At 34.1% G+C, this 26,084-nt stretch overlaps 1 protein-coding gene across 1 annotated transcript in view; it reads right to left on the bottom strand.

The window, feature by feature from the left end:
- The window catches only part of MPDZ (multiple PDZ domain crumbs cell polarity complex component), a 228,912-nt gene that overhangs the window by 178,051 nt on the left and 24,777 nt on the right, over nucleotides 1–26,084 (bottom strand). The window contains exons 4-7 of the mRNA XM_044685473.1: nucleotides 3,798–4,001; nucleotides 3,014–3,153; nucleotides 2,134–2,347; nucleotides 60–188 (exon numbers count right to left, since the gene is read on the bottom strand). Of these exons, the coding sequence (XP_044541408.1) occupies nucleotides 60–188; nucleotides 2,134–2,347; nucleotides 3,014–3,153; nucleotides 3,798–4,001 (687 nt within the window). The remainder of the gene's footprint in view (nucleotides 1–59; nucleotides 189–2,133; nucleotides 2,348–3,013; nucleotides 3,154–3,797; nucleotides 4,002–26,084) is intronic.

Here is a 26,084-nt window from a genome sequence, read left to right as displayed (position 1 = left end):
GATATATGATACTAACTCATGGTAATCATAAACACAACAGATCCATTAAATGAGAATACCTGATCAGCCACTCCTCCAGGTAAAATGGTTTTTACTATTACTCCAGTTGATTTGCCTCCTACTATACCAAATCCTAGACCTGATCCATCATTGACCAATTCAATGGTCTCCACATGTTGCCACTGGACCTGAATAAAAATAATAAAAGTTTATATTAAAATAACATTTTGAACTTACAAAGACCTTTCCTCACAACAATCCTGTGAGGCAGATCAGACGAGTAATTCAATAATGCAAGTTTCAAAAACTCAAATTTGTTATAAATCAATCGATACATTGGGAAACACTTATGGCTTATGCTCAACATTTTTTTAGACCATTACGTTCTCTCTTAGAATCAATACCAAGTATTAGTTCCAAGGCAGAAGAGCAATAAAGGCTGGGAAACTGGAATTGAGTGATTTGCCCAGGGTCACATGGCTAGGAAGTGTCTGACATCATATTTAAACCAAGGACTCCCCATCTCTGGGCCTGGCTCTCTATCCTCTGAGCTGCCTCATGCTTAACTTCATATGCAGAAAACTTCATCATTCCATGATAACTCATTAAGAGACAGCCCTTCCCACGCCCATTTCCACAAGCAGACTTCAGGTCTTTTTAAATGTAAGATGCCCTATTTATTGTATATCTTCTGGTTCAGAAGAAGCTGTGAGCAAAGAAGTTCTAGCTCATACCACCTCCACTCCACACCCCCACCCTCATATTCCATGTTCTCCTGCCCTATCAAGAAGCCAAATTTGAGCAACAGTTCTAAGTGACAGCTTATTGTAGTATTTATGTATTTCTTAGCCATTTAACAAGTACAAAACTATGCGACTGTTTTTTTTTCATTGAGTTCCTCTCTTTTTTTAAATGTCACTGATGAAGTTTTCAAGAATTGTGCCCTAAAAACCATTTTCCCCACAAGCACTATGATTCTGCATAGCATAATGCTTTTTGAAAACATACTGAATTATAACAGAACTGCATTTATCCTTGTCTCTATTTTCAGAATGAGTTGTGGGAAGTTAAAGAAAATTGTCTAAATTGACACAAATAGTCAGCATCAAAGACTTAGAGTAGAACCCAAATTTCCAAATCCAACACTTCCTTCTGCCTTCCTACTCTCATTTCAAGTATAAACTAATCTAAGTTTGAAAAGGGTTGGGAAAAAAAATTAAAACCTATTGTACATGATATTATTATAATTACCTTTAACTAATCAAATGCAGCTTTCTATTAATGAGTCTTACAACATGGATGTTTCAGAACCTTTGTTTTGTAGTCAATAGATTAGTACATCTCATATGTAAAATAAGTTTTCTACAGATGATTCATAAATTCATAAATTAATAGAAATGTCATTTAACATTCATTTATTGTTTATTTTATATTATCAGTTAAAACTACATTTGGAAAAATCTGGTGTAGGATTTTTTTTTAATATTAAAACATTCATTTGTTTAACAATGTTTAAACTAGAAACAGAGTTAATCAAATGACCTCTTAAGGTCAATCAATCAAAAACTTTTAAGTACCTACTATGTGGCAGATACTATACTAGGCTCTTGTAATACAAAATGTAAAATTTACACAAAATAAAACAAAATGATTTTTTTTATAAGAGGAAGGTCATAGAAGATTTGGGGACTCAGGACACAAAATGTGGTATGTTTGAACTTGGGTTTCCGTGACTCCAGGTCTAGCACTCTATTCACTGCACCATCTAAGCTACAAGCTCATGACAGAGAGATCATATATTTATGTAGTTCCATACTCTTTTCTTTGAAAAATTGAAGTACTCATCACTGGATTATAGTGAGGGGAAAATATCTAGCAGCAAATGGAGAATAGGAAACTATCAATCTATATATAGTTATAGCTACAGCTATATAATATATAACATGTATATTATATATGTAATATATAATATGTGGAGAGAGAGTGTATGTGTGTCTATGGTGTATAGATATGGATTTATTTATAGATTTATATATTTAGATAAATCCATATCTATCTATCTCTATTCCACTACTTTCTGGTTGACCATGTTCTTCCACACTCTTTTCTTTGAAAAAATGAGATACTCACCACTGGATTAGAGTGAGCTGAAACTGTGCTAGCAGCAGATGGAGAACGGGAAACTATAGGGCTAATGAGTGGAGGCAATGAGCCTCTGGCAACAATGAGTTGGACATTATCTTTGGCCTTTTGAAGGATGCTAATAGCCTGTTGGTGTGTTATTGTCTGATCAAGTGCATATCCATTGATTGCTAGGATTTGATCAGCTTCTTTCAGTCTTCCATCTCTGTCAAAGAGGAGGAAAAAGAGGAAAAAGATATGTGACAGCTGTCACAGAAATGCTTTTGGACAGATTTCTAGTGTTTTTATTATCCTATTTTCCCTTTTCCACACTTTGTAATCTTCCTTCTGCAGTTCTTCTAAAGGAAGTTATTTGAGCCCTCTGGTGATGAGCTAGTTCTCTTTGAAGCTAATCCCACTGCCACTCCAGGACAGCATAGACCCTATAGCTATCTCCTCCCCTTCAATGGCCTCTTCACATTGGTACCTATCTCAAGCAAAACATGCCCCCTTTTAGATGCTCCCAGCTTCTCACAGTCAAAGCACTGTTTATCCCTGACTATGAGCTTTAGGGTTGAAAGGGCTCTATCAATTATTATTTCAGCACTAAATTAGGAAACTAGACTAAAATCTTATTTCTATGAAGAAATGATGTCAGGGTTCTATCTCAGTAGAACTCATCTGTTTTCTAAAGACTTGATTCTATTCTAGAAAAGATGTGAATATAAACTTTGAAAACTGTTTAGTGAGTTTTCAGAGCAATTTTTTTCTGAAAAATCTTTTTGAGACTGACCTCTGAGGGAGGTCTCTTAATGCTCTAAATCTATCAAATGATGATGAAGAAAGATAAGAATTCCATGTACTCATGTCAAGATTCTAGGAACAGTCTCACCTTTGTGCCACACTTCCCTCTTGAATCTCTTGCACAAATATTCCCAATTCACCTCTGTTTTCACTCTTCAGTCCCACAACACTAAAACCTAGGCCACCACTTGCAGGCTTAATAAGCTCAAAGATCTCGATAGGGCGACCCTGTTCAAGAAACCAAACCAACAAAAATAATGAAAAAGAGAAACAAACCTCCTCAATATGAAAGCATTTTATTTATATAACTTTATTATATAAATGTATGTATTTATATATGTTATATAATTTTATATATATGTGCATATATATGTGTCTTCATAACTTGAATTTGTTTTACATTTATGAGGTTTTTTTGATCCTCATAACCCTCTGAAGGATGTATTATGACCCCCAATTTCCAAGTGAACAAAAGGAGAGTCAGATATGTTAAATAACTTACCTAAGGTCACACAGTTATTTAAGGAAAAGAGCCAGCTTAGCATATTAACAGACATTTCATTCACCCTTAATAATATCTAACAGAACATATGAAAAGCTACAAAAATACCCAAAGGCAAATACTACAGTTTAAAATCAGACACACTAAATAAATCATCATGAAATAATTGCCTTCCATTGATAGCAATTGCATTTAAATTCCATCTCCCTAACATCTAAAAATTCCCACAAAATATGTTCTTTCATCAATAAAATGACTCAGATATTTTTTACATCATAATATTTAACTGAGAAAGGCCTTAATTATCTGAGGGCAACATTTTCACAAACACTTGGCAATGCTAATCCTTGTGAACAAGAAGTCATCTCACCTGTGCCATATTTTTGATCAGCTGATCAAATTCATCACCTGAAGGTTTCCCATTGATTTGAGGAGTACTGGATCCCATATGTGATTCAAATTCACCATTATTTTGACCCAATAAATAAGATTCATTATACGAAGTGGCATGCCCACTAGATGTAAAATGTGTAAGTTCTTCACCAGCTGAAGATATGGACGGTATAACATTTACCTAAGGATGACAAAGAGGCAGTTATGAATGTTCAGCCTTAGAACTTCATTAAAACTATTCAAAGAAGCTAGAATATCCTTATACATACTTAAATCAAAGATGTGCAATTTTACCAATGTGGGCTATTTCTCTGACAACAGAGAGATCTCAATCCCACCATACCTTAGAAAACAGTCTCCTAGTGTCAGTGGAGCTAAAAAAGTAATCAACATGCAGCTAAACTGATGATGTTCTTTTCTAAACACATTGGCTGGTCCTTGGATGAAAGACATAAATACAACCTGTTTTCGCGCTTTCATTTGGAGACTTTTAATTTTGGTGGAGTGTATCAGAACCAGGGCTCTGCTTGCATAGCCTTCAGGATGAACATCACAATAATATCAGCAAGGAGGGGATGTCAGAGGCCATCCAGAACCCGACTTTGATTTTATAGATGAAAAAACTGAAGTTAAGTGACTTGTCCAAGGTCACACATAGTAAGTGCCAAATAACTTGACTTTGGCAGAGAACTCGTTTCAAAAATGTAAATTAAATTTTAGAGCAAGATCACATGATTAAAGAGAATTTTCTGAATAAATTTTCCCAATTTATTAAAATTTTCTTCACTGGATACCAGAGATAGATATGGGATCATTCATTAATTTGGATCTGGAAAGGGTATTTTAGAGATCATTAAGCCCAAAGTTCTCATTTTACAAACTTCTCATCTCTGAGAACTCAAGAAATTAAATAACATACAAAATCACACAGGTATTTAGTATCTACAGCAGGATTAGGGCCTAGATTTTGCTGAATCCAAGTTCAGTGCTCTATTCCCTACCCTACAATCTCAAAGTATATGTTGAACATTTGAAATTTGGATGTCATCAAATATCTAGTCTTACTCTATATTTTAGCTATAGTACCTAAAATCATTATTTTCACATTGTTTATAAAAGGAAATAATGCTATATGTATAACAATCCTAGGGAAATATCAGGGTTAGAACTCAAATCATTAAATAAACCCAAAATTTTTCCCAGATGACCAAAATAACCAAACTTTAGTCCTATAAGTTTATAGAATCAGAAAATTATAGATTCAGAGTTGGAATAGACCTAGAAGATATCTATTCCAACCTATTAACTGATAAAAAAAATTCCCTCTACAGACCCTTAGTGAATGAGAATGGATGAAACACCCTTCTGTCCCCTAGCGATGGTTTAAGAGCACCAAGCCAACTTGATTTAGTTTCTCAGCTGAGCATAAAAGTGGGAGAGTCTGGGAAGCTCTGTAGGGATCAGGTTTCCTTCTGAAAAAGAAAGCTGGATTTTCTTTGCTTGTTTTTTTCTCTCTTTTTTTCACTCTGCTGTCTCTGCTAAGGTGAAGAACATTTCAAACTTCAAGATAGGTAAATGCTACACACTAAATAAGTAAGCAGTAATCTTAGATTAATATTCTTTGTTTAATTTTCCTAACTCTGCATTAGGAAGATATTGTAATTTTTCATCTCTACATGTGGGATTGTTTATGACCTGTGCCACTTTGATTGAATGGAGATTCTTTTATTTACTTCACTGCAAGGAAACAAGAGAAAGGACATTGTGCCTCTCCAAGGAGGAGGAAGGTTTTTCTGATTCACAGACACAAGCAATGTGTTTAAAATGCACACAGGGACAACTTGCCAAGGATGGAAAATTTTTTAAATATGAATAAAGGGGAGGTGGAGGATGTAAACCTCATACTCAAAGCATGCTCAGTGCTTCTGCCTGCTGTCAGCATGCATTGAAGGTGGAGAACCTGCCTCCAGAAAGACCTAATGACATGAAATGGGAGGGCCTTGCTCCCCAAATAAGAGCATATCCAGGACTCTTTCTGGTATAATTAATATGTGAAGAATAGGATTTAAAGCTGAGCAATGACTCAGCTACAATTTCTAACCTGGAACCAACATAAGGTCAACTGTTCTTTGCCTCTTTCTTTTTTTTTTTTTCCTATTTTTGAGAAAAGGAATTCTGCAGAAAGCTGTGATCTTGTGAGCTTTAAAAGGTCAAAATGGCAAACCACTAGAATTCCAGGAGCCAGAGTTTATGCCAGATTTTGTAGCCAGATGAGGTAAAGAGGAGTAAATTACCTAGCAGCCTGCCTGGGTGCTATACCCTTTATCTATTGGCTATGATAAATTTTAAGAGGAAATGGAATGAAAAGAGAGCAGAAAGTTGATCTCTCTGTGGAAACTGCTTTAAGTTTAAGCCCACTTTATCCAGGGACTGAAGATGTACATAATCCGTTACTATTAGTTCTGTTTTCTCAGGATAAGCAGAACAAGTTGAACTTTTCTTCTGTCAGACATCCTTAAGTAACTGAAGGATGCTATCAATCCCTCTCTTCTACCCCCAATTCCTCTTCTCCAAGTTAAACATCCCCAGTTCCTTCAACAAATCCTCATTATGGCATAAACTCAAGGCCCTTCCTCAACCTGATCAACTTCCTCCGGCTGTTTATAAGTTTATTAATCAACTATTTTATAATAAACTTCTTTAAAAACCCAGCATGAAATACAACATGCTAAGTAGGCTTTGACCAGAGAACAGAACATTTAGATTCATATCTCCCTTGCTCTGGACATGATCCTTCTCAATGTACCCTAGAAGAACATTACCTCTACACTGGGGCAACTAGATAACAAAGAGAGCGAGGCAGGGAGACAGGAGATCCTGGGTTAAAATCTGACCTCAGACACTTCCTAACTATGTGGTTCTGGGCAAGTCACATAACCCCAGTTGCCTAGCCCTTACTACTCGTATGCCTTGCAACTGATACTTAATATTGATTCTAAGAGAGAAGGTAAGGGTTTTTCAAAAATGACTCACATTAAATTTGCAACACACTAAAACCCCATTTTTTAAGAAAAGCTACTATCTAGCTAGAATTCTTCCATCTTGCATCTGTGAATAGTTTGTTTTGGTTTTTTACTTGCATGTAGAACTTACTATTCAATTCCATCTTATTGATTTGACCTGGCAGTCTAACCTATGTCAAGATCATTTAGGGACAACATTTCCAAAGTGGTTTGTGGGAAATTCTCTTCTTCTGGTAAGAAAGATGTGGATATCACAATGTAAAACTATGTAAAATAAGAGAGTACACAAGAAACAGAAGATGAGCACAATATAGAGAAGCCAGTCAATTGATAAGCATTTAGTAAGTACCTACTGTGTGCTACACTGTGCTAAGCAAGCATTTAGGACATAAAGAAAAGCCAAAGGACAGTTCCCTCCCTCAAGAAAATTGTAGTCTACTGAGGGAGACTAAATGCAAAGAACTATGTAAAAACAAGATAAAGACAACATAAAATGGAGTAACCTGAGGGGAATATTTGTTGACTGACTGAGAAGCAAATACACTGCAAGGCTCCCCAGACCAGAAAAAAGCAACCAATAGCTGATTGCTCTATTCTCCATAAAAGATTTAGTTATCAAACTGCAAAAGAGTTTATTCTAAGCTGGTTTCTCCTCTTCATGTCATGTTTTAACATGTGCAAAGATCTAATTTAAGACTCACAACAATTCTGAGAGTTTAGAACTTTATTATTCTCACCAATCACAAAATGAAAAAAAATTATTAAAATTATTTCAACAAAAGAAAAAAGTAAAGAGAGACCTTTTATTTATAGTATGTAAATTATATTATATTATATTATATTATTAAGGTCCCTTTAATAAATAGCTATGAAAAAATTAAAAATTATTATATGATTTACCATTTTACAGATGAGGAAACTGAGGGTCAAAGAGATTATAATCTAATTATAATCTAGGCAGTCACATAACTAGTAAATTTGAGAGGATTTGAACCTCTATCTTCCAATTTAAAGTGTGACACTATCTACCAGACTAGGCTGCTTCTAGTGTGGAGTGTGAAGAAGTGACACAATCTGCATTTTAAGCTGTATTCCACAGGGTCCAGTAATTGCCTGAAATGCCAGTGATTAATCATTCAAGATCAATAAATAATAATTTCTTAAGACAATAGCAGCCAGGAAGCATAATGGATAGAGTGTTGGGCCTGGAGTCAGGAAGATTCCTCTTCCTGAGTTCAAAACTAGCCTCAGATATTTACTAGCTGCATGGCCTTGAACAAGTCACTAAACTCTGTTTGCCTCAGTTTCCTCATCTGTAAAATGAGTTTGAGAAGGAAATGGCAAACCACTTTACTATCTTTGTCCAAAAAAAAACAAATGGAGTCATGAAAGAATTGGAAACAAATGAAAAATTATTGAACAACAACCCTAAGATAAACTTTAAAAAAAAACAGTCTTTTTATATAAATTCTTGGGGCTTTTTTTCAACTTTTTTTCTGAGATACATAAAATTTAGAATAGTCAGAAGAATATACACTAAGCAATATGACATAGCAGATAAAGCAAAGGACTAGGAATCAGAAAACCTAGGCACAAGGCTTCAATCTACCTCTTGATAGCAAAGTCACTATTCAGGATTTCTGCACATGAGTTTATTGGTAAAATGGAAATAGCAAAAGTTGCCCAACTTAACAGAAAAGGCTCTCATATGATTCAAATGTGAAAAAAAATTCATTGTAAACTCCAGCAGGTGTTAGGGTAGAGGGAATGTGTCTGTGCCCGTGACTGAATCAGTGTAGGGAACTCTTGGTATGGAAGTTTATTCTACCTAATGAAGAACTGCATTTAGCAACCTACAATTCATCAGTAGTCATAGGCTTAAAAGAACTGACTGGAGTACTGAGGTTAAAACATGGTCTTACATCCAGTATTTGTCTAAGGCATGACTTGAATTAGATCTTCCTGATGCTAAATCTCTACTATTATGCCATTTTACCTCTAAATGTACGTTAAAAAAGATATTTTACTCCCCTATTACATGTAGTAACAATATTCCACATACATTTTCGGAAGTTATAAGATCCTACTATCTTTCCCCCTCCCTTCTCTCCTCTCTTTGAAATGATAAACAACTTGATCTGAATTGCATGTATTATCATGCAAAATATATTTCCATATAAAACCAAAACCCCAAAATAAAAACACAAATAAAATGAAAAACAGTATGCTTTGATCTGCATTCTGACTCCAACAGTTCCTTCTCTGAAGGTAAATAGAATTCAATGTGATAAATCCTTCAGAGTTGTTCTGGTTCGTTGTATTGCTGAGAGGTTCTAAGCGTTTCACAGTTGATCATTGTCCAATATTGCCGTTCCTCTGTACAGTGTTGTAATGGTTCTGCTTATTTCACTCTGCATCTTTTCATGTACTTATTTCCAGCTTTTTCTGACATCATTCTGCTCATTGTTTCTTTTAGCACAATAGTATTCCATCACCACCATATTGCCATATGGATTCCTCCAATTGATGGACATCCCCTCAATTTCCAATTCTTTGTCACCACAATAAAAGTGGTTATAAATACTTTCATACAAGTAGGTCCTTTCCCATTTTTAATTATCTCTTTGGGATATACACCTAATCGTGGTGTTATAGGATTAAAGGGTATAGACAATTTTATTGCCCTTTAGACATAGTTCCAGATTGCCCACCAGAATGAATGGATCAGTTCAATGCTACCAACAATGCATTAGTGTTCCAATTTTGCCACATCCCCTCCAATATTTATCACTTTCCTTTACTCTCATATTGGACAATCTGACAGTATGTTTTCATTTGGATTTCTCTACTCAAGAGGGATTTAGAACATTTTCTCATAAGATTATTGATAGCTTTGATTCCTTCATTTAAAATTTGCTTGTCAGATCCTTTGACTAATTGTTAATTGGGGAATGGCTTACAGTCTTAAAATTTGACTTAGTTCTCTTATGTATTTGAAAAATGAGGACTTTATCAGAGAAATTTATTATAATTTTTTCCCAGTTTGTTTCCTTTCTAAACTTGATTACATTGGTTTTTTGTTTGTATAAAAGCTTTTAAATTTAACGTAGTCCAAATTATTCATTTTTGAATGCTGTATTATGCTGTAATATTCTCTATCTCTTGTTTGGTCATAAATTCATCTCTCCATAGATCTGAAAGGTAAACTACTGGATGTTCCCCTAATTTACCTATGGTATCATCCTTTATGTCTAAAACACATATCTATTTTCATCTTATCTTGGTACAGGGTATGAGACATTAGTCTATCCCTAAAAAATGCTATACTGCTTTCCAGTTTTCCCAACAGTTTTTGTGAAATAGTGAGTTTTTATTCCAAAAGTTGAGATCTTTGGGTATATCAAACACTAGATTGCTAAGGTCATTTAGCCCTGTGTATTATCTATCTAATCTATTCCATTGATATACCATTCTATTTCTTTGCCAGTACCAAAGGGATTTGATAATTGTTGTTTATAGTACAGTTTGAGTTCTGGTGCTGCTAGGTATTTTCCTTCATTTATTTTCATTAATTCCCATGATATTCTTAATCTTTTTTCTTCCAGATGAATTTTATTATTTTTTCTAGTTTTTATAAAATAATAATTTGATAGTTTGATGGTGTAGCACTGAAAAAGTTAACTAATTTAGGTTAAATTGTCATTTTTATTTATTAGCTCAACCTACCCATGAGCAATTAATATTTTTTCAATCATTTAAATTTGATTATTTATGTGAAAAGTGTTTTATAATTATATTCAAATAATTTCTCTTTGTCTTGGCATGTAGATTCCCAAGTATTTTACATTGTCTAATTATTTTAAATGGAATTTCCCTAGGTCTTACAGTTGTAATTTGTTGGTAATAAATAGAAATGCTGGTGATATTTTATATGGGTTCATTTTGAATTGTAATTTTTCTAAAGTTATCAATTATTTCAACTAGTTTTTAGTGGGTTCTCTAAGTATAACATTATATATCTGCAAAGAGTAACAGTTTAGTTTCCTCACTGCCTACTTTAATCCTTTAATTTCTTTTTTTCTTCTCTTACTGCTAAAGCTAGCATTTCTAGTATAATATTAAATAATACTGGTGATAACAGGCATCCTTGCTTCACTCCTGATCTTATTGGGAAGGCTTCTAACTTATCCCCATTGCAGATGATACTTGCTGATGGTTTTAGATAGATGCTATTTCAAAATTTACTTATACAATATTATCGTTTCTTTATTATTATTATTCTCTTTAATGCTATTCCTCCATTTCAAATCTATCCAACAGATACACAACACAACTCCTATTCCCTGTATTTCTTTTCCACCTCCATCTCAGTTGCCTTCTCATGATAGAGAGGCAAGCTTCCTCTATAGCCTCCTCCTCTACTTGATGAGTCTTTTCTTGGAACCTCCACTTTGCAAAGCATGCACACTACCCAAGCTCACTTCCAACCTGGCTCAGTTCTTGACTCTTTAGACAACTTCCCACCTAGCCCCCACAAGTATACTTTTCCTCACATATAAAGCACTTAACATTCATATATTTATCTCCATCCATCTCTCTCTCTCTCTCTCTCTCTCTCTCTCTCTCTCTCTCTCTCTGTCTCTCTCTGTCTTTCTCTCTCTCATTTCATCATGGTACATATTGTAACTTTGGGTTTTCAAAGGCTATACAAATGGCACACAAGCCCTGTCAGTCCAGCAAAATAGAAGGGCTTCAAAGTGACCAACTGTATGCCTTCCCAAGAACCTTATCATAGTGACTAGTGCACAGATGTGACTAATAATTGCTTCTTGGTTTATCACAAGATGGTTAGCCATCAAGTAATTAATATTTTAAACTATAAAAGCTCATAAAAAAAACATTCTCTAAGGTATTTAATCTGTGTGGGTAAAAGAAGTATCTACCACATCAATGAAATCATATAATGTTAAGTATTAAATCATTATTCTTATTGCTGCTATTGTTATTCCTATAAGTGAGGAATTTTGTACGAACTTTTCTTTTTTCTTCATAAACCATCACACTAGGTATACAAATTGAAGAATATATATAACTATTCTAAAATGCAATACAGTCTATAAGACCCAAAAATAGTTTTCATATTCCAAATGATTCAATAACTTTATCAGCCATCAACTACTGGAGAAAAGGAAAGGTAAAAGATAGAAAATATTTGGGAATCCTCTAAATGATTATTTTAAAGCATTTTTTATTAACCCAAATATACAATATATACCTACACCTACATGTGTGTGTATATATATATATATATATATTATACTATATATGTGTGTGTGTGTATTTTTTTAAACAGTCTTGTTCTGCCAAGCCTAGTTTTTTATCCTAAGCCATGGCAACTTCAAAAAAGTCTGCCAGCAGACTCTACACATCTCAGGTTGAAGCAGATGGCATGATGAAAGCTGCGACAGGCTGAGGATCCCACACACAAGGTCCTAACGCCTATGATGTGTTTGCATAGAGAAAAAAATATTTGGACTTATGCTATGGTGAGCCAGGATGAACAAACTATATCCTGGGAACAAAGTAATCAGTCCTTCAAAGGTACGTTGGATTAATTCTCATTCCAAGAGAGAACACTCAGAATACAGCTTGTTGCCTCTGGCTCAACTAATTATAATATTAAGATCACTAAGGAAAAAAAGTTCATCTTAATAAAGTAGGTTTGTTTTTAGTTTGTTCATTGAAAAGTCATTCAATTCATGCTTTAAAAATGTTTTTAGAGGTTCAGTTGGCAAAGACAAACTAAAAATATAGATATTTTAAAAAATTAGCTGCATTATTCTACCAGCCAAGAAGTTCTTTTAAAAAATATTAATCTACATCACAAAGCACAAGATTAGGTGCTGCATTTTTAATATAACTGCAAAATATGTTATTGGTAAGTCAACAGTCTAGTGCAGTGACGGGCAAACTGCGGCCCCCTGAAATATTCAATCTGCACAACATTATTCCTAATCTGATGAATACAATGAGTAGGATACAATACAATGAAACTTCAAAAGAGTTGCCTTAGAAACAGACTGACAGATGAGCATTTCCTTTCCTTTGGCCCCCTCTGTAAAAAGTTTGCCCATCACTGGGCTAGTATATACTCTGGAGGACCCAGTTTAGATAAAACAAACTTAAATGGAAAGATGGCAAATACCTGGAATTGGTAGCTATGAAAAGAACCAATTTAGATAATTTAAGTTCTAAAGTTGACCAGATTCCCCAAATAACTATCATATTTTCATCCTACATTTGCCTCTCCCTTCATGAATATTTCCCTGATCCTCAGTCAGTAACTATAGTTTTCCATCTTAGACAGTATAACATTTTATAATCAATAAATGTCTATTAAGCACCCATTATGTATCAGGTTCTATTCTACAATCAAAAAGATTATAAGATCACAAATATAGAACTGGAATGAACAACTCGAGTCCTTGAATCCATCCCTCATCTTTTATTCATCATGTAATCTTGTATACTCCAGTTCTCTGTTTCTGTACCTTAGCCCCCTTATAAATTGTACATTATATAAGAGCAGTGAATCAGCCTTATTTAAAACTTGTACCTACCTGGTGCTTTACTACAGTAGTAATTTAATAAATGTTTAAATTTGATAATCAGATATAACTTTAGAGTGTTCTTGAAGCATAAAAAAAAATAACTAGATTTTTTTCATTATTATTCATCTGGATACATGAAACTGATATCCCAAATCTTTAAAAGATGTCTTTTTAAGTTATATGGGTAGCAAACTGATACAGTTTATGTGTTTGCATATGGAAAGGTTCTGTTTTACTTCCCTCTGCTGCATTTAATAATATTATGATGCAAAATACAGAGATGTTTATATCCTTGAGGTACAGTATCACAGGTCTGGGAAAACTCCAAAAGTTCTCAGACTTAAATTCCCTGAGATTGTTCTTCATAAAAACAAATTAGGTCTAAAAGCCTCTTTTCCAAGCTGTACCTTCTGTGACTACATAATTCAATATACAACTATTTTGACTTTCTCCACTGAAACAACATAACTACAAAACAAAATTATTCTTGATTTTTCTGGATATACAGGAGAATAACAGCAAGTCAAGTGCTGAGAAACTCTATCTTGAGAAGGCACTGCTAACGTATCTGAAAATAAAATTTGGAATTCTACCCTCAAAGTCATTAAAATATACATAGCCCCTTTGATCCAGGAACATCATCACTACTAAGCATATATATTTCAGAGGTCACAAAGAGAGGAAAGGTCTCACATGTGCAAAAATATTCCTAGCAGTGTATTTTCTTATAGCAAAGAACTGAGGAGGGAAGGGCAAGAAGTGGTTTTCTATGACTTAGAAAATGGCCAAAAAATTATGGTATACAAATGAAAATGCATTATGTCATTATTAGAAGGACAAATAAAAATAATTCAGAGAAACCTAAGAAGACTTCCATGAACTTGTGTAGAGGGAAATGAACAGAACCAAAAGAACATCTACATGATGTCCTAATTACACTAACGTAAAGGAATTTTACAGATAGAATACTTTACCTAGAATCAAGAAGATTTAATTTTCAAATGTCATCTCAGACAATCACTAGCTGGGGCACCCTGAGACAAGTCAATTCACCTCATCTGCCTTAGTTTCCATTCATATGTAAAATGAGGATGATGACAGTATCATCTCTCAAGGTTTCTGAGAGAACAAAATGAGATAATGTTGATAACAAACCTTAAAGCACTTATTTATGTTTAATAATTATTAAGGAAGACAACTCTGAAAGATGTTAGACCTTTGATAAATTCAGTGACCACATGTACTGGCAGGGAACTTAAGAATAACCTGGAGTCAATTAACTTGGTTGTTTCAAAAAATAATTGGATACTTACATGTCAATATAATTTATTTCCTATGTATATGACTTATTTTATTTTATACATTTAAAATTATTATTCTGAAAAGGAGTCCTATACATAGGCTTCACTGGACTGCCAAAATGATCAAGGATAAACAAAACAAGGTTAAGAACTCCTGACCCAGAGATATATAATGAGAAAGAAATTTTCAAGCATGAACAATGAACCGATTTATTTTGCTTTACACATTTATTTATTACCATGAAGGACTTCTTTGAAGGGCTGAAGTGGAGTGGGAATGGGAGGAAGAATTAGGGGATAATGTAGAAATGCAGAAAAATGAAAGGAACAAAAAACATCAAAAATAGATCTAGAAGAAGTTATTAATAGGGTTATATTTTTGCTACCTTCCAAAATTTAACAGACACACACACAAAAAACAAGCTTACCATTTCAGTTGGAATGTTTTTGTGCTCCTTTGTATAGTAAAATTATTGTGCTATTTGGTGTTTGTTAAATGTACAATAAAAAAAATAAAATTTTAATGAAATTACTGAATAAACATATTTGGAGAGTTTGTCTTAAATATTTTGTGATATGAGAAGCTCTCTCTTAACCTTCTCTTACCAGTTTTCATAGCTTTTCATATGCTTTTGCTTAGGCATATTGGCTCCCTCCTTTATTTCTACATTCACAACAGATAAAAAGATGATCTTCACCAAATACAGCAATTAAGTTCCTTTACCTAGACCTATTTCAGAAGGTTTATAAAAAGACCACCAAAAATATTTATTACTTAATTGCACAAGATGCTTCACAACCTAGGTGTTATCCTCAATCTTTTCTCACAGCCCCCACACCAGTCCAATCTTGTTGCCAAGATCTATTGACTTCCCTGTTTCAACATTTCTCTAATACAGCTCCTTCTCTGCCAATATTGCCACCATCCTAGTTCAGATCATAACCATCTCACCCTTGTACTCTATTGCAATAATTTGCCTCAAGTCACTCCCCATTCCAGTCCATCCTCCACTCAGTCAGCAAAATTATCATCTTCTTAAATCCAAAGTTTAATCAATTTAACTCTCTATTCAACATACTCTATTAGCTCCCTATTGACTTTAAAAAATTCTATTTTGGGTGTTCAAAGCCCTTTATAACCTGGACCCTTCCATACATACAAACACACAACTTTCCAGGCTTCTTACACCTTCTCCTCTGTCTCATCATATTTGATCCAGTGACGATGGTCTCCTTTGCTGTTCCATGAACAAGACATTCCATTTCTTCTCTCTAGATATTTCTCTATCTTCCATTTTTGGAATGATCTCCAGCTTCATCTCTGCCTATACTGGTTTCCTGGGTTTCCTTCAAGACCGAACTAAAATACCACCTTATAGAGGAGGCCTTTCCCATTTGCTCTTACTTCTAGTGCATGCCCTCTATAAATTATTTCCCCATTTATCGTGCATATACCCTATTTCTACATATTTGTTTGGTTTTTACATTCCCCCATTGTATTTTAAACTTCTTGAGGGTACAGACTATCGTTTGTCTCTTTTTGTATCTTCAGTGATTATCACAGTGACTCACACCTATTGGGCACTAAACTAGATCCTATGGAATGAGAAAAGAATGCCAAAATTCATGTTTATTCTAAATCATTTTGTTTCTACACCTGTCAATTTTTTAATTTACAAATAATCTACATCTTTAAAAAGCCACAAAAACTGCATTTTTTAATCAGTGTTCATACTTAGATATGTGAGAGGGGGCAGCTGGGTAGCTCAGAGGGTTAAGAGTCAGGCCTAGAGACGGAAGGTCCTAGGTTCAAATCCGGCCTCAGACACTTCCCAGCTGTGTGACCCTGGGCAAGTCACTTGACCCTGGGCAAGTCACTTGACCCTCACTGCCTACCCTTACCAATCTTCCACTAGGAGCCAATACACAGAAGTTAAGGGTTTAAAAAAAAATTATAACTTAAGATATGTGAGAGATCTGATGCCTTAAAGCAAGAACAACAAGAGGAAATGTGATTAGTTAGATAGATCCACTTTACTCAAGATATTAAAAATTATGAAAATACAAAATTCTATTTATGCTTCAACTATCCTGTCTGGAGTTTTTTGTTTTTTGCCTTGTTTTGTTTTATCATGAGAGTTAATGGCATCATTAGCTGTTTTTTTATTGGCCAGGCATCAGTCTTTCCAGAAATACTTGGTATAATTATTTTTGTCTCATGAAAATATCAAACTGAATTTCCTGAAGCATTTTAGGCAAATTATCATGTCTACTCTTGGTTATGTCTTTCTAAACTTATTTTCTAAGCTTATTATTAACACCATGCAGAGTAAAAAGAAAATATCACTTTTGATAATGTGTATTTAATGAATATTGTGCATATCAATGAAGAAAGCTAAAACATAAGCAAATCATGGAGAGTTCAAGAATATTTAAATACTTTGTGACCTTGAATTTTAATACCTTAACCTCTATTTAAAATGCTAATTTTACTTAAGTTCCTAAATATAAGCTTTTATAGGAAGATTACACATCAAGATGCTTTTTCAATACGTTAAGGATCTGTTATTATATTAGTATATGCAGTAACATATTCCCTTTACCAAAGCACATCGTAACTGCTCTATAACTGAAGAGATGGTCCTCCAGCCCTGCTGCTCAGCCTAATGATGTGAAGACAATCCTAGAACAAGAGACATATAATGAGTTACCAGGCCTGGTGATAGAAACCTTTCAAAGAAGGCTTGAAATGACCACTTAGAGTTTAGGATCTGTTCTCATAGCCTTTGAGAGTCCAGGATTACCCATGAGCCACATGGAAATGCCAGGGGTCTTTGTAGAATATATCTGCTTAAACTTCTCTATTGTTTTTTCTTGATTTTTTAGCTTTAACAGTATAAGAAATAAGAAGTGAAGCATGCTTGGGAAAATTTGTCGTGACAGGTGGACCTCTAACAAATGTGGGCTTTTTTAATCTGCACCTTGTCTTTTCTTGCAAAGGCAAGAAATTTGATTATTTTGTTGTGAATTTACACAAATGCTGTAACCAACTATTTGGAATTGTTCCCAAATATGAAATGCAAAGAAGAATGAATTGATCAAATGCTGAAAGTATTCGCTAAAATACAGCACTAAAAACGATAGTAATCACAGAAATTTTTTCGTACATAATAGGCACATGTTTCAAGTTTCAGACCTAGGGAAGTCTCCTTTTCCATAAATCTTTCAGTAAAATACTGATTAGAGCACAGTTCTGATGCATTATTGAACAGCCAAACTCTTGCACAGTAATTGATGGTGGCACTCTGATTTAATGATCCTTATTTTTAAAGCTAATTAAAGAAATTGAGTTGCATGTTCAAAGGGGATTAGCTTAATGTGATGAGACTATTTTGGACATAAAATGGCTCCTGGCTCCTGAATTAAATGATAGACAAAAAGGAACAGAAAGCCTTAGGAAAATAAATATATTCATTTTCAGGTGCAGTAGGAATAAGTTATATGTTCCTTCCTCCACCCTTTCAAAAATGAAATTGATTAGAAATAATTGTAAGATTTTAAGACATCCTCCAAGGTCATTTTACCATACTCCAACATGGCCATCTGCACAAGTTCTTTTTGTAGTTTGAAAGCAAAATTTTTATCTCATCAAAGCTCAGTTTAACAAAATGTGTTCAATTACTTCTAACATCAGCCATCATCAGGGAAAGGATCATTGGGTGGTTTCCTGGTTATCTATTGATAATAATTTCGTACCAGAAGAAAAGCAAATGAGGAACATAATTTTGAAGAGCTTATGCTACTAATGGCTCTGGACTGGTTCCTCAATCTCTATGCTTGCAGGTGCATCATAGCAAATGGACTTCGAGTGTGTTTATTTGTTTAACTCCTCAAAACTAAACAGGATCAACTCTTACTTGAACAACTCGAGGTAGAGGAAAAATAGTTCTTCACTAAATTTCTCTCCTCAATGATTTAGTAGTATTATATATAGATATTCCAAAAAATTTTCACTTGACTTCTTGGGCTTTATTTGGTTTTGGAGTCAGAGGAGAAAGTTTGGATTTTAAATCGGAAGTGTAGAGTTAGGGGACTAATTGTAACCTGGGATAACTTGGGTATCCTTGGGAAAAATTATTGACCCTCTCCAAGCTTAATTTAGTCATCTATAAAACAGGAAAAGTAATATTTTTGCTATATACCTCACATGTTTCGATGAACTTCAATGCAGCAAACATGTACTTAACTCCTACTATACTGCAAGGCATAAGTAGATAAAAAGCTGTTCTTAGAGTCAGGATGACCTGGGTTAAATCTCACCTTGAATACATACTGAATATGTGACTCCGAGCACAATTAACCTTTCAGGGTCTCCAGGCAACTATCTAACATTATACAGTAAGTTGCAGATATTCATTGTTGGAGGGTTTCCTCACCTGATAAAATAACATGCTGACTTCAAACCAAACCAAGGCACTAAAAATATAAAGATTTAAAACAACTGGGACTAAATTTAAGAAACTTACATTTTACTAGGGAGCAAGGATATAACATATATGTACATTAAGTAAAAAAGAAGGTAATTCAAACAGGAAGAAAGCTGTAACAATGAGAGAAATAAGGAATATTCCAAAAGGCAAAGGTGGGACATGGGGCATAGCAGGCATAAAGGATAACATCTACACAAGCATATAGAATGGAGGTGAATGCTGAGTACAAAAAAATGCTTCTGTTTAACTGGGATGGCATTAAATAAATAGGTTAGTTTAGGTAAGATTGTCATTTTAATTATGTTGGCTTTGCCCCCTCATGAACAATTAGTGTTTTCTCAATTATTTAAATCTGTAATGGAGGGAGGGTTGGAGAATAAGTAATCCTTGGTATTTTAATGTAACAAATAAATAAATACATTTAAATTAAAAAGAAAAAAGAAATGCTTGCTCTAGAATGAAAAGTGTATGAAGGAGAGAAATATGAACTGTTAGGAAAGGTAGGTTCATAGGATCATATATTTGGAGGCAGAAGAGACCTTAAAAGTACTATTCCAAATTTAACATATGAATGAAGAAATTGATGTCCAAAGCATTAAAGTGATTTTCCCAAAATCTCACAGGTAGTTAAAAAGAAGAAAGGCTTAAGCCCAATTTCTCTCATTCAAAAACCAGTGTTTAAAACAAAGCAAAACAAAACAAAAACAGTGCTCTTTTCACTGGAGGAACATATTACATAAATAGTAAAGCACAATACAAATGTGAGCCAATAATGCAATGAATTTAAGCTATTGGTTGGTCTTGCAGATTTCAATGACTAATGTAAAGCACATATTCCCTCATAAGAAGGCTCTTTCCATCTTTATTCACTGGACCAAATTTCCCTAAAGTGCTTAAAGACTTCCATAAAACAATTAGGTAATATATTTTTTACTAAACACCATTAATCGGGACAGAATTGAATTAAGGCATTAGAAATGAATTCATACAATTTCCAAGAGAGAGGCCAGAAAGGACCAGGAGCTCATGTGACCACTACCTCTAATTTTGGAAATAAGGAAACTAAAGCCAAAAAAAAGTATGTATTTTTAATTCCCTAAAAAGTAAATATGGAATACGGAATGAGATAATTGATAATATTGGACTTGGGAACTAGGGAAGGGCATATAAATTGGAAGGCATTTACTAAATCTTTAAAAGGAAAGGAATGGACCATATGATTAATTTCTAAGGATCTTTCCAGCTCTAATACTATTACTTTGCTTAATGTCTTGTCTATACAAATGAAATAAAGGGCTTGTAACATGTTTGGTCTGCTTATTATGGCCAAATATTTTAGTGTTGAAAGCTAAGAACTTCGTGATCAAAAAGATTAATATTTATGAAAAATGACTATACCCAAGAATGCTGAATTAGATACAATCACATTATATCAAATACAAATAGTCAAGTATAAGGTTGAAATTATCTTGGGCCAGTGGTTATAGATCAGTCTTAATAATTAAGAGGTGGGTGGCACAGGATTTAGAGTGCTGAACCTAGAGTCAGGAGTACTGTAGATCAAACTCAGTCACAGATAAATTCTACTTGTGACTCTGGGTAAGTCATTTTACTTGGCTGCTTCCTCTGTCTTTCCCTGTCTGTAAAATGGGGATAATAATAATATCTGCTTCCAAGGTTGTCGTGAGGATAAAGTGTGATCATGTTGGTACAGTGATTTACATACCTCAAAGTATAATACAAATTAGGTATTGTTATTACCTTGATTGGGTCAACCTTGTGATGTTAATGAAATGACTAACTGTTTTACCTTCTTTTATTTCTTTCTCTAAGTGCAGTGAGTACTTTGTTGTTGCTGCTCAGTCATTTTAGTCAGGTCCAACTCACTCTCAACTCATTTGGGGTTTTCTTGGCAAAGACACTGAAGTGGTTTGCCATTTCCTTCTCCATCTCATTTTACAGATGAGGAAACTGTCACATAGCTACTAAATATCTGAGGCTGAATTTGAACTCAGGTCTTCCTGGCACCGGGCTTGGCATTCTATCCACTGAGTCACCAAGTTGACCTGGAATTATTTTAGTCTCAATAAAAATACTCAGTGTATGGCAAGGCAAACAAAAACATTAAGATCCTACTTAATAAAAGATCTTTTGTGAGAATATGGTAAATAAAAAGGTCCCTATGCAACAAAAATAGTGCCCTGGAATTTTATAGGAAAGTCTACTGCTCCAAACTATTTATTCTTGCATTACATACAATTACAATTTCAATAACTTAATTATAATTTATTTACTATATACAGGGTTCCCAAAAACCTAACTAAGCATTAGTAAGCTATATACTATGCTATATAATTGCTATATAATTGCATATCAAAGCACTTATAATTATAATTTAAACTTAAAATTTAATATTATATATATGCAAATTCTAGGTTTTCTGGCCACATTATTAATTAGAAGCAGCAAATCGGGAAGGAGGAATAGAAGAAACCACACAATAAGAAGTAAAGCACAAAGATGATAACAGAATCTAGATTTTATTATCTGTTTGGGATTTTTTTCTCTAACAGTTCCATAATTTTAACTACTGACCTACTTTCTCCCAGTTGCTAAAAGAAGTTGGAAACTTACATTTAATAAGACTAGGTGATATACGTTTCTTTCATTTATAGAATGTCATCAATACTTTTTGATGTACTGTGACTCCTAGTATTAAGTAGCAGATTCAAATCTAGATCCTCTTGCTCTAAAACCAGTAATTTTGTCCACTTCCTTATATTCATGATCTTTGACCTCAAAGCATAACTCCAAGAGGGAACACATCAGTCTCCAAAGACTTTATCTCAAACTAATGCTCTTTGAGGTCAGCAGAAAGTTTGGGCTCTCATCCTAAATCTTACAGGTCATTTAACTTTGTCATTTTAATTCCACATAGCACCATTTGCTGTTTGAGACATGCATGCACAAACACACATACTGGCCTAAAATAGCAAGATGGTGTTGCATTTTAATCCAGTGCTACAGAAAAAGCTTGCCCAGGAAAAAAGCAAGAATTTTAGTCCCTTCTTTCAAGTACTCTATATTTACACACTTTTAGTTAAAGGAACAAACATTCAAAAGCTGTTATTGAACCAAAAATAAAGTACTCAGAATTCCTACAATAAATAAACTTCATGGTAAATGTAGAACATATAAATGATTCTTTTTCACTATTTGAGGTTGCTTTTCAAATTTCTCCTAGATAACGGATATACACTATTCTCAACTGGTCAATGGTTTTGTTCAATTATTCTTTTTTTCATCTTGAACATGTTGGTATAGGAATATTTGTTGTGGAAATTCTATCCACAAATACAGATGGGAAAGTAATTAACTTGGTTTTTGAAAATTGCCCAAAGGTGTTAAAAATTAAGTGATTTGACCATGCTCATAGTACATGACAGAGGTAGGATCAGAATCCAGGAATTCCAATTTCCACAGCCATCTTTCTATCCAATATGCCTCATTATCTCTTATAATTTTCATATTACTGCCTTGTGGCAATAAAATTCTCTGAGTGTTTAGAAAAATTAATATTCAAAATATGTATAAATCATTCCACTTCTAGAGGATTCTTGTTAATTACATAAATATATATTTCCCTTCTTTCTACAGCAAATCATAACTACACATTTGGAGGAGATGGCAATAATTTCCTCTTCATGGATAGTAGGTTTATAAATTAGTAAACTCCATTCCAAACTCAAATTGTTTTGAATTTATCCATTTCTGGTGTAATATTTCTAGTTAATGCCTTATAAATTAAAATCCACATGGGCTAAGTGGTCAAAGAATCTGACTAAATAATTCTCAAAAGAAGAACTGCAAATATTAACAACCAAATACAAGATCACTTCATATCACTAATAGGAAAAGAAATATGTATTAGTCAACTTAAGTGTTATCTTATACCCAAGCTAAGAAGCAAAGATGATCAAAAATAGGAAATCATTGGTGGATGGGCTATGGACAGACAAGGACACTATTGACAAAGTTTTGAATTCTTTCAATCATTCTGTAAAGTATCCTGGAATCATGTTAAGAAAGAGAAGAAAATGCGCAGACCCTTTGACTTGGAGATCCCATTTCTTAGCACATGCCTGACAGAGATCAAAAGACAGAAAGGAAACATTCCAAAACATTCAGAGTAGCACTTGTAATTTTATTTTAAGAATTTATTGGCACTGATGGAAATAATTGGAGAAGACATCAGTGTCACAAACCAGTGTTGGGCAGTTTTCAGTTACACTTATCTGACTGGTTATACAGGTGCTCAGACGTTTGCTCAATTTTTTATGTAGATGAAACTCAAATGACGGGACATATTTTAAAGTTTCTAAATAAAAAAGAGATGATCAAGTCCTAAGTTACTGATCTTCAATTCAACAAACATTAAGCAACTACTATGTACAAGAAACTATACTAGGTACCAGGGACTGCTCTGAGACTCAAAACCAAAAATAAACAAACAATCCCTACTGCCAGGAGTTTACATTTTACTGAGGGTTAGCTACGTCATATGAATTGGGAAAGGATTCTGGAGGCTTTAGGAATGTGATATCCAGGCTAAGCTTTATAAAGAAGCTGGAAAAACCAAAAGGCTAAGGTGTCAAAAGGAAGCTGTGCATCGATCCCTTCCAGCCAGAGATGGGGGACAATTTATGCACCAACAAAAAGGAAGTGGGAGAGAAAAGTGACAATTTTAGGGAATGGCAAGTGGCCAGTTAGCCAAGATATAGAGAAAATAAAAGTGAATCATATGAAATAATATCTGTGTAGGAAGGTTTAAGGCCAGATTGTGCTGGGCCTTCCTTAAATGACTCACTGATGAGTTTATATATTGAAGGGATTTTTTGATTTTGGTTTTCTTATAATCAAAGAGCTACTGGAGATTTCTAAGCAAGGAAATGGCAAAGATCTATGAATACTGGCCTATTTTGTAGTACTGTATTTTTGAGAAAGACAATGTTTTATGTGGAAAGGAAATGCATTAAAACCATATTAAACATTTTGACTATTTTCATTTTATCTCCATTGACCTTTTTTATTGATGCTTCTTGGTTAGATATCACCTTCATTTCTGTATACATCAGTCTTTCTCCTCTCCTAACCATTCAGTCTTCCCTTGTAACAAAGACTTAAAAAAGGAAAAAGGAAACTAGTTGATCAAAACCAATTCATCAACTGACAACATATGTAATATTCCTCACCCATAGTCTCCCACTTCTGTAATAAGGGAAGGACCCCATTTTCTGGACACATTCAGTTTAGTATTCTTTTCATTAGGTGATTGCAGTTATTGCATGTATTGTCTAGCTCTCAAACTACTCTTTACATTTGTTCATATTACTTTCCTGTACCATAGACTGCTATACATGTTATAACTACATATATGTGTGTGTGTATGTGTGTATAACATATATATATGTTATATGGTAATTTGTGAGGATGAGAGGAAAAAGTAGGAGAGAAACCTCACAAAGTCAAGCACAGAGTGAGGTGTTGCAACTCTTTAAAAAATGGATTTTAATGATATATAGACGATCATTTCAAATAACCAAAGACATAAAAGTCCTGTGATTCACAAAAGATATGTGATTCACATAATCCTGGGTTTTTTGACCCAAATTATCTACATCATTTTGTCTATCACCTACCCTCTTTCCCTCTGTTAGACAAGTGTTTCCTAAAAACTATTTAAGCTTTAAGAAAGAAATACTTATGTTAACCATAAAAGTTTTGCTGTAAACAACTTAAAAGGCAAAATGGTAGATGGAAAGAACTCTAGAGCTGAAATCATTAGACTTCCATCCAAATCCTCTCTCTGTCACTTATCTGGGGGGTTTATGCTCCTCCCTGTATGTTCCCCAGCCTGTTTCCTCAACTATAATTTGAAAAAGGTTATAATGGATGATTTCCATCCTCCCTTCCAATTCTAATTCTATGATCCAATGAACTTGAGCAAAAACAAAAATATATATGTGTATCTATTTTATTCTCTGTTCATTTCATTTGACAAGGCAATGGATTTCTGAGGAAACTGGGGTTTACTTATACTGGTTCTGAGAAGTTCCCCAGACTGCACCAACCAAGTGCTATATCCTTAAAGCTAGCAGGTTTCTCTGATTAAACCATTAATGTGTTTATTCCTCACTCCCATCCCCCCTACAATAGCTGGATTTCAGTCATGAATAAGCACTAAGCCCTGGGGTGATTAGCTTTAATAATGACTCAGTGACAGTAGGTCTACTGCTTGAAAATGTGCTTTTGACAGATCACTGACACACAGTCAGAGTCCTTTTCACTTAAATGGGTATTGTGCAATAGGGCAATGAATTGAGACCATTAGAGATTATCTGGATTTAACAGCACGTCCTTTTAGCTGGCAGTTATAACAATATACCAAGTAGCAGAATTAAACAGAGGCATCAATTATACCCCCCGACCTGTTAGTATTTTTGACAATATTTAAATAGCACATCCCTTTAGGGCATGGCTTTTATGCCCTCTTCGTTACACACCTGTCAAGTATTTAATTTGCCAAAGGAAACAGTTTGATTTCCAAGGGCAATCTTAATATTGAAGTAGCAAATTGGGAAAATTGAACCTTATTGAATAGAAGTAATGAGAAGAATCTGAGAAAAAAAATAGTAGGCTTAATTCAATGTGGCATGCGCGCATCTGTCATTGACACAACAATGCGATCAAGTTCCCCAATATGTTGCATATACCTCAGGCTTATAAATTATTCACTTTCTTCTCTTCTCAGGGAGATGGAGGCATGTTAAAGAAGGCTG

This window comes from Gracilinanus agilis, chromosome 1, assembly GCF_016433145.1.
Source record: "Gracilinanus agilis isolate LMUSP501 chromosome 1, AgileGrace, whole genome shotgun sequence".
Taxonomy (NCBI): domain Eukaryota; kingdom Metazoa; phylum Chordata; class Mammalia; order Didelphimorphia; family Didelphidae; genus Gracilinanus; species Gracilinanus agilis.
The sequence above is the reverse complement of the archived record's forward strand: the minus strand, read 5'-3'. Positions and strand labels throughout refer to the sequence as shown.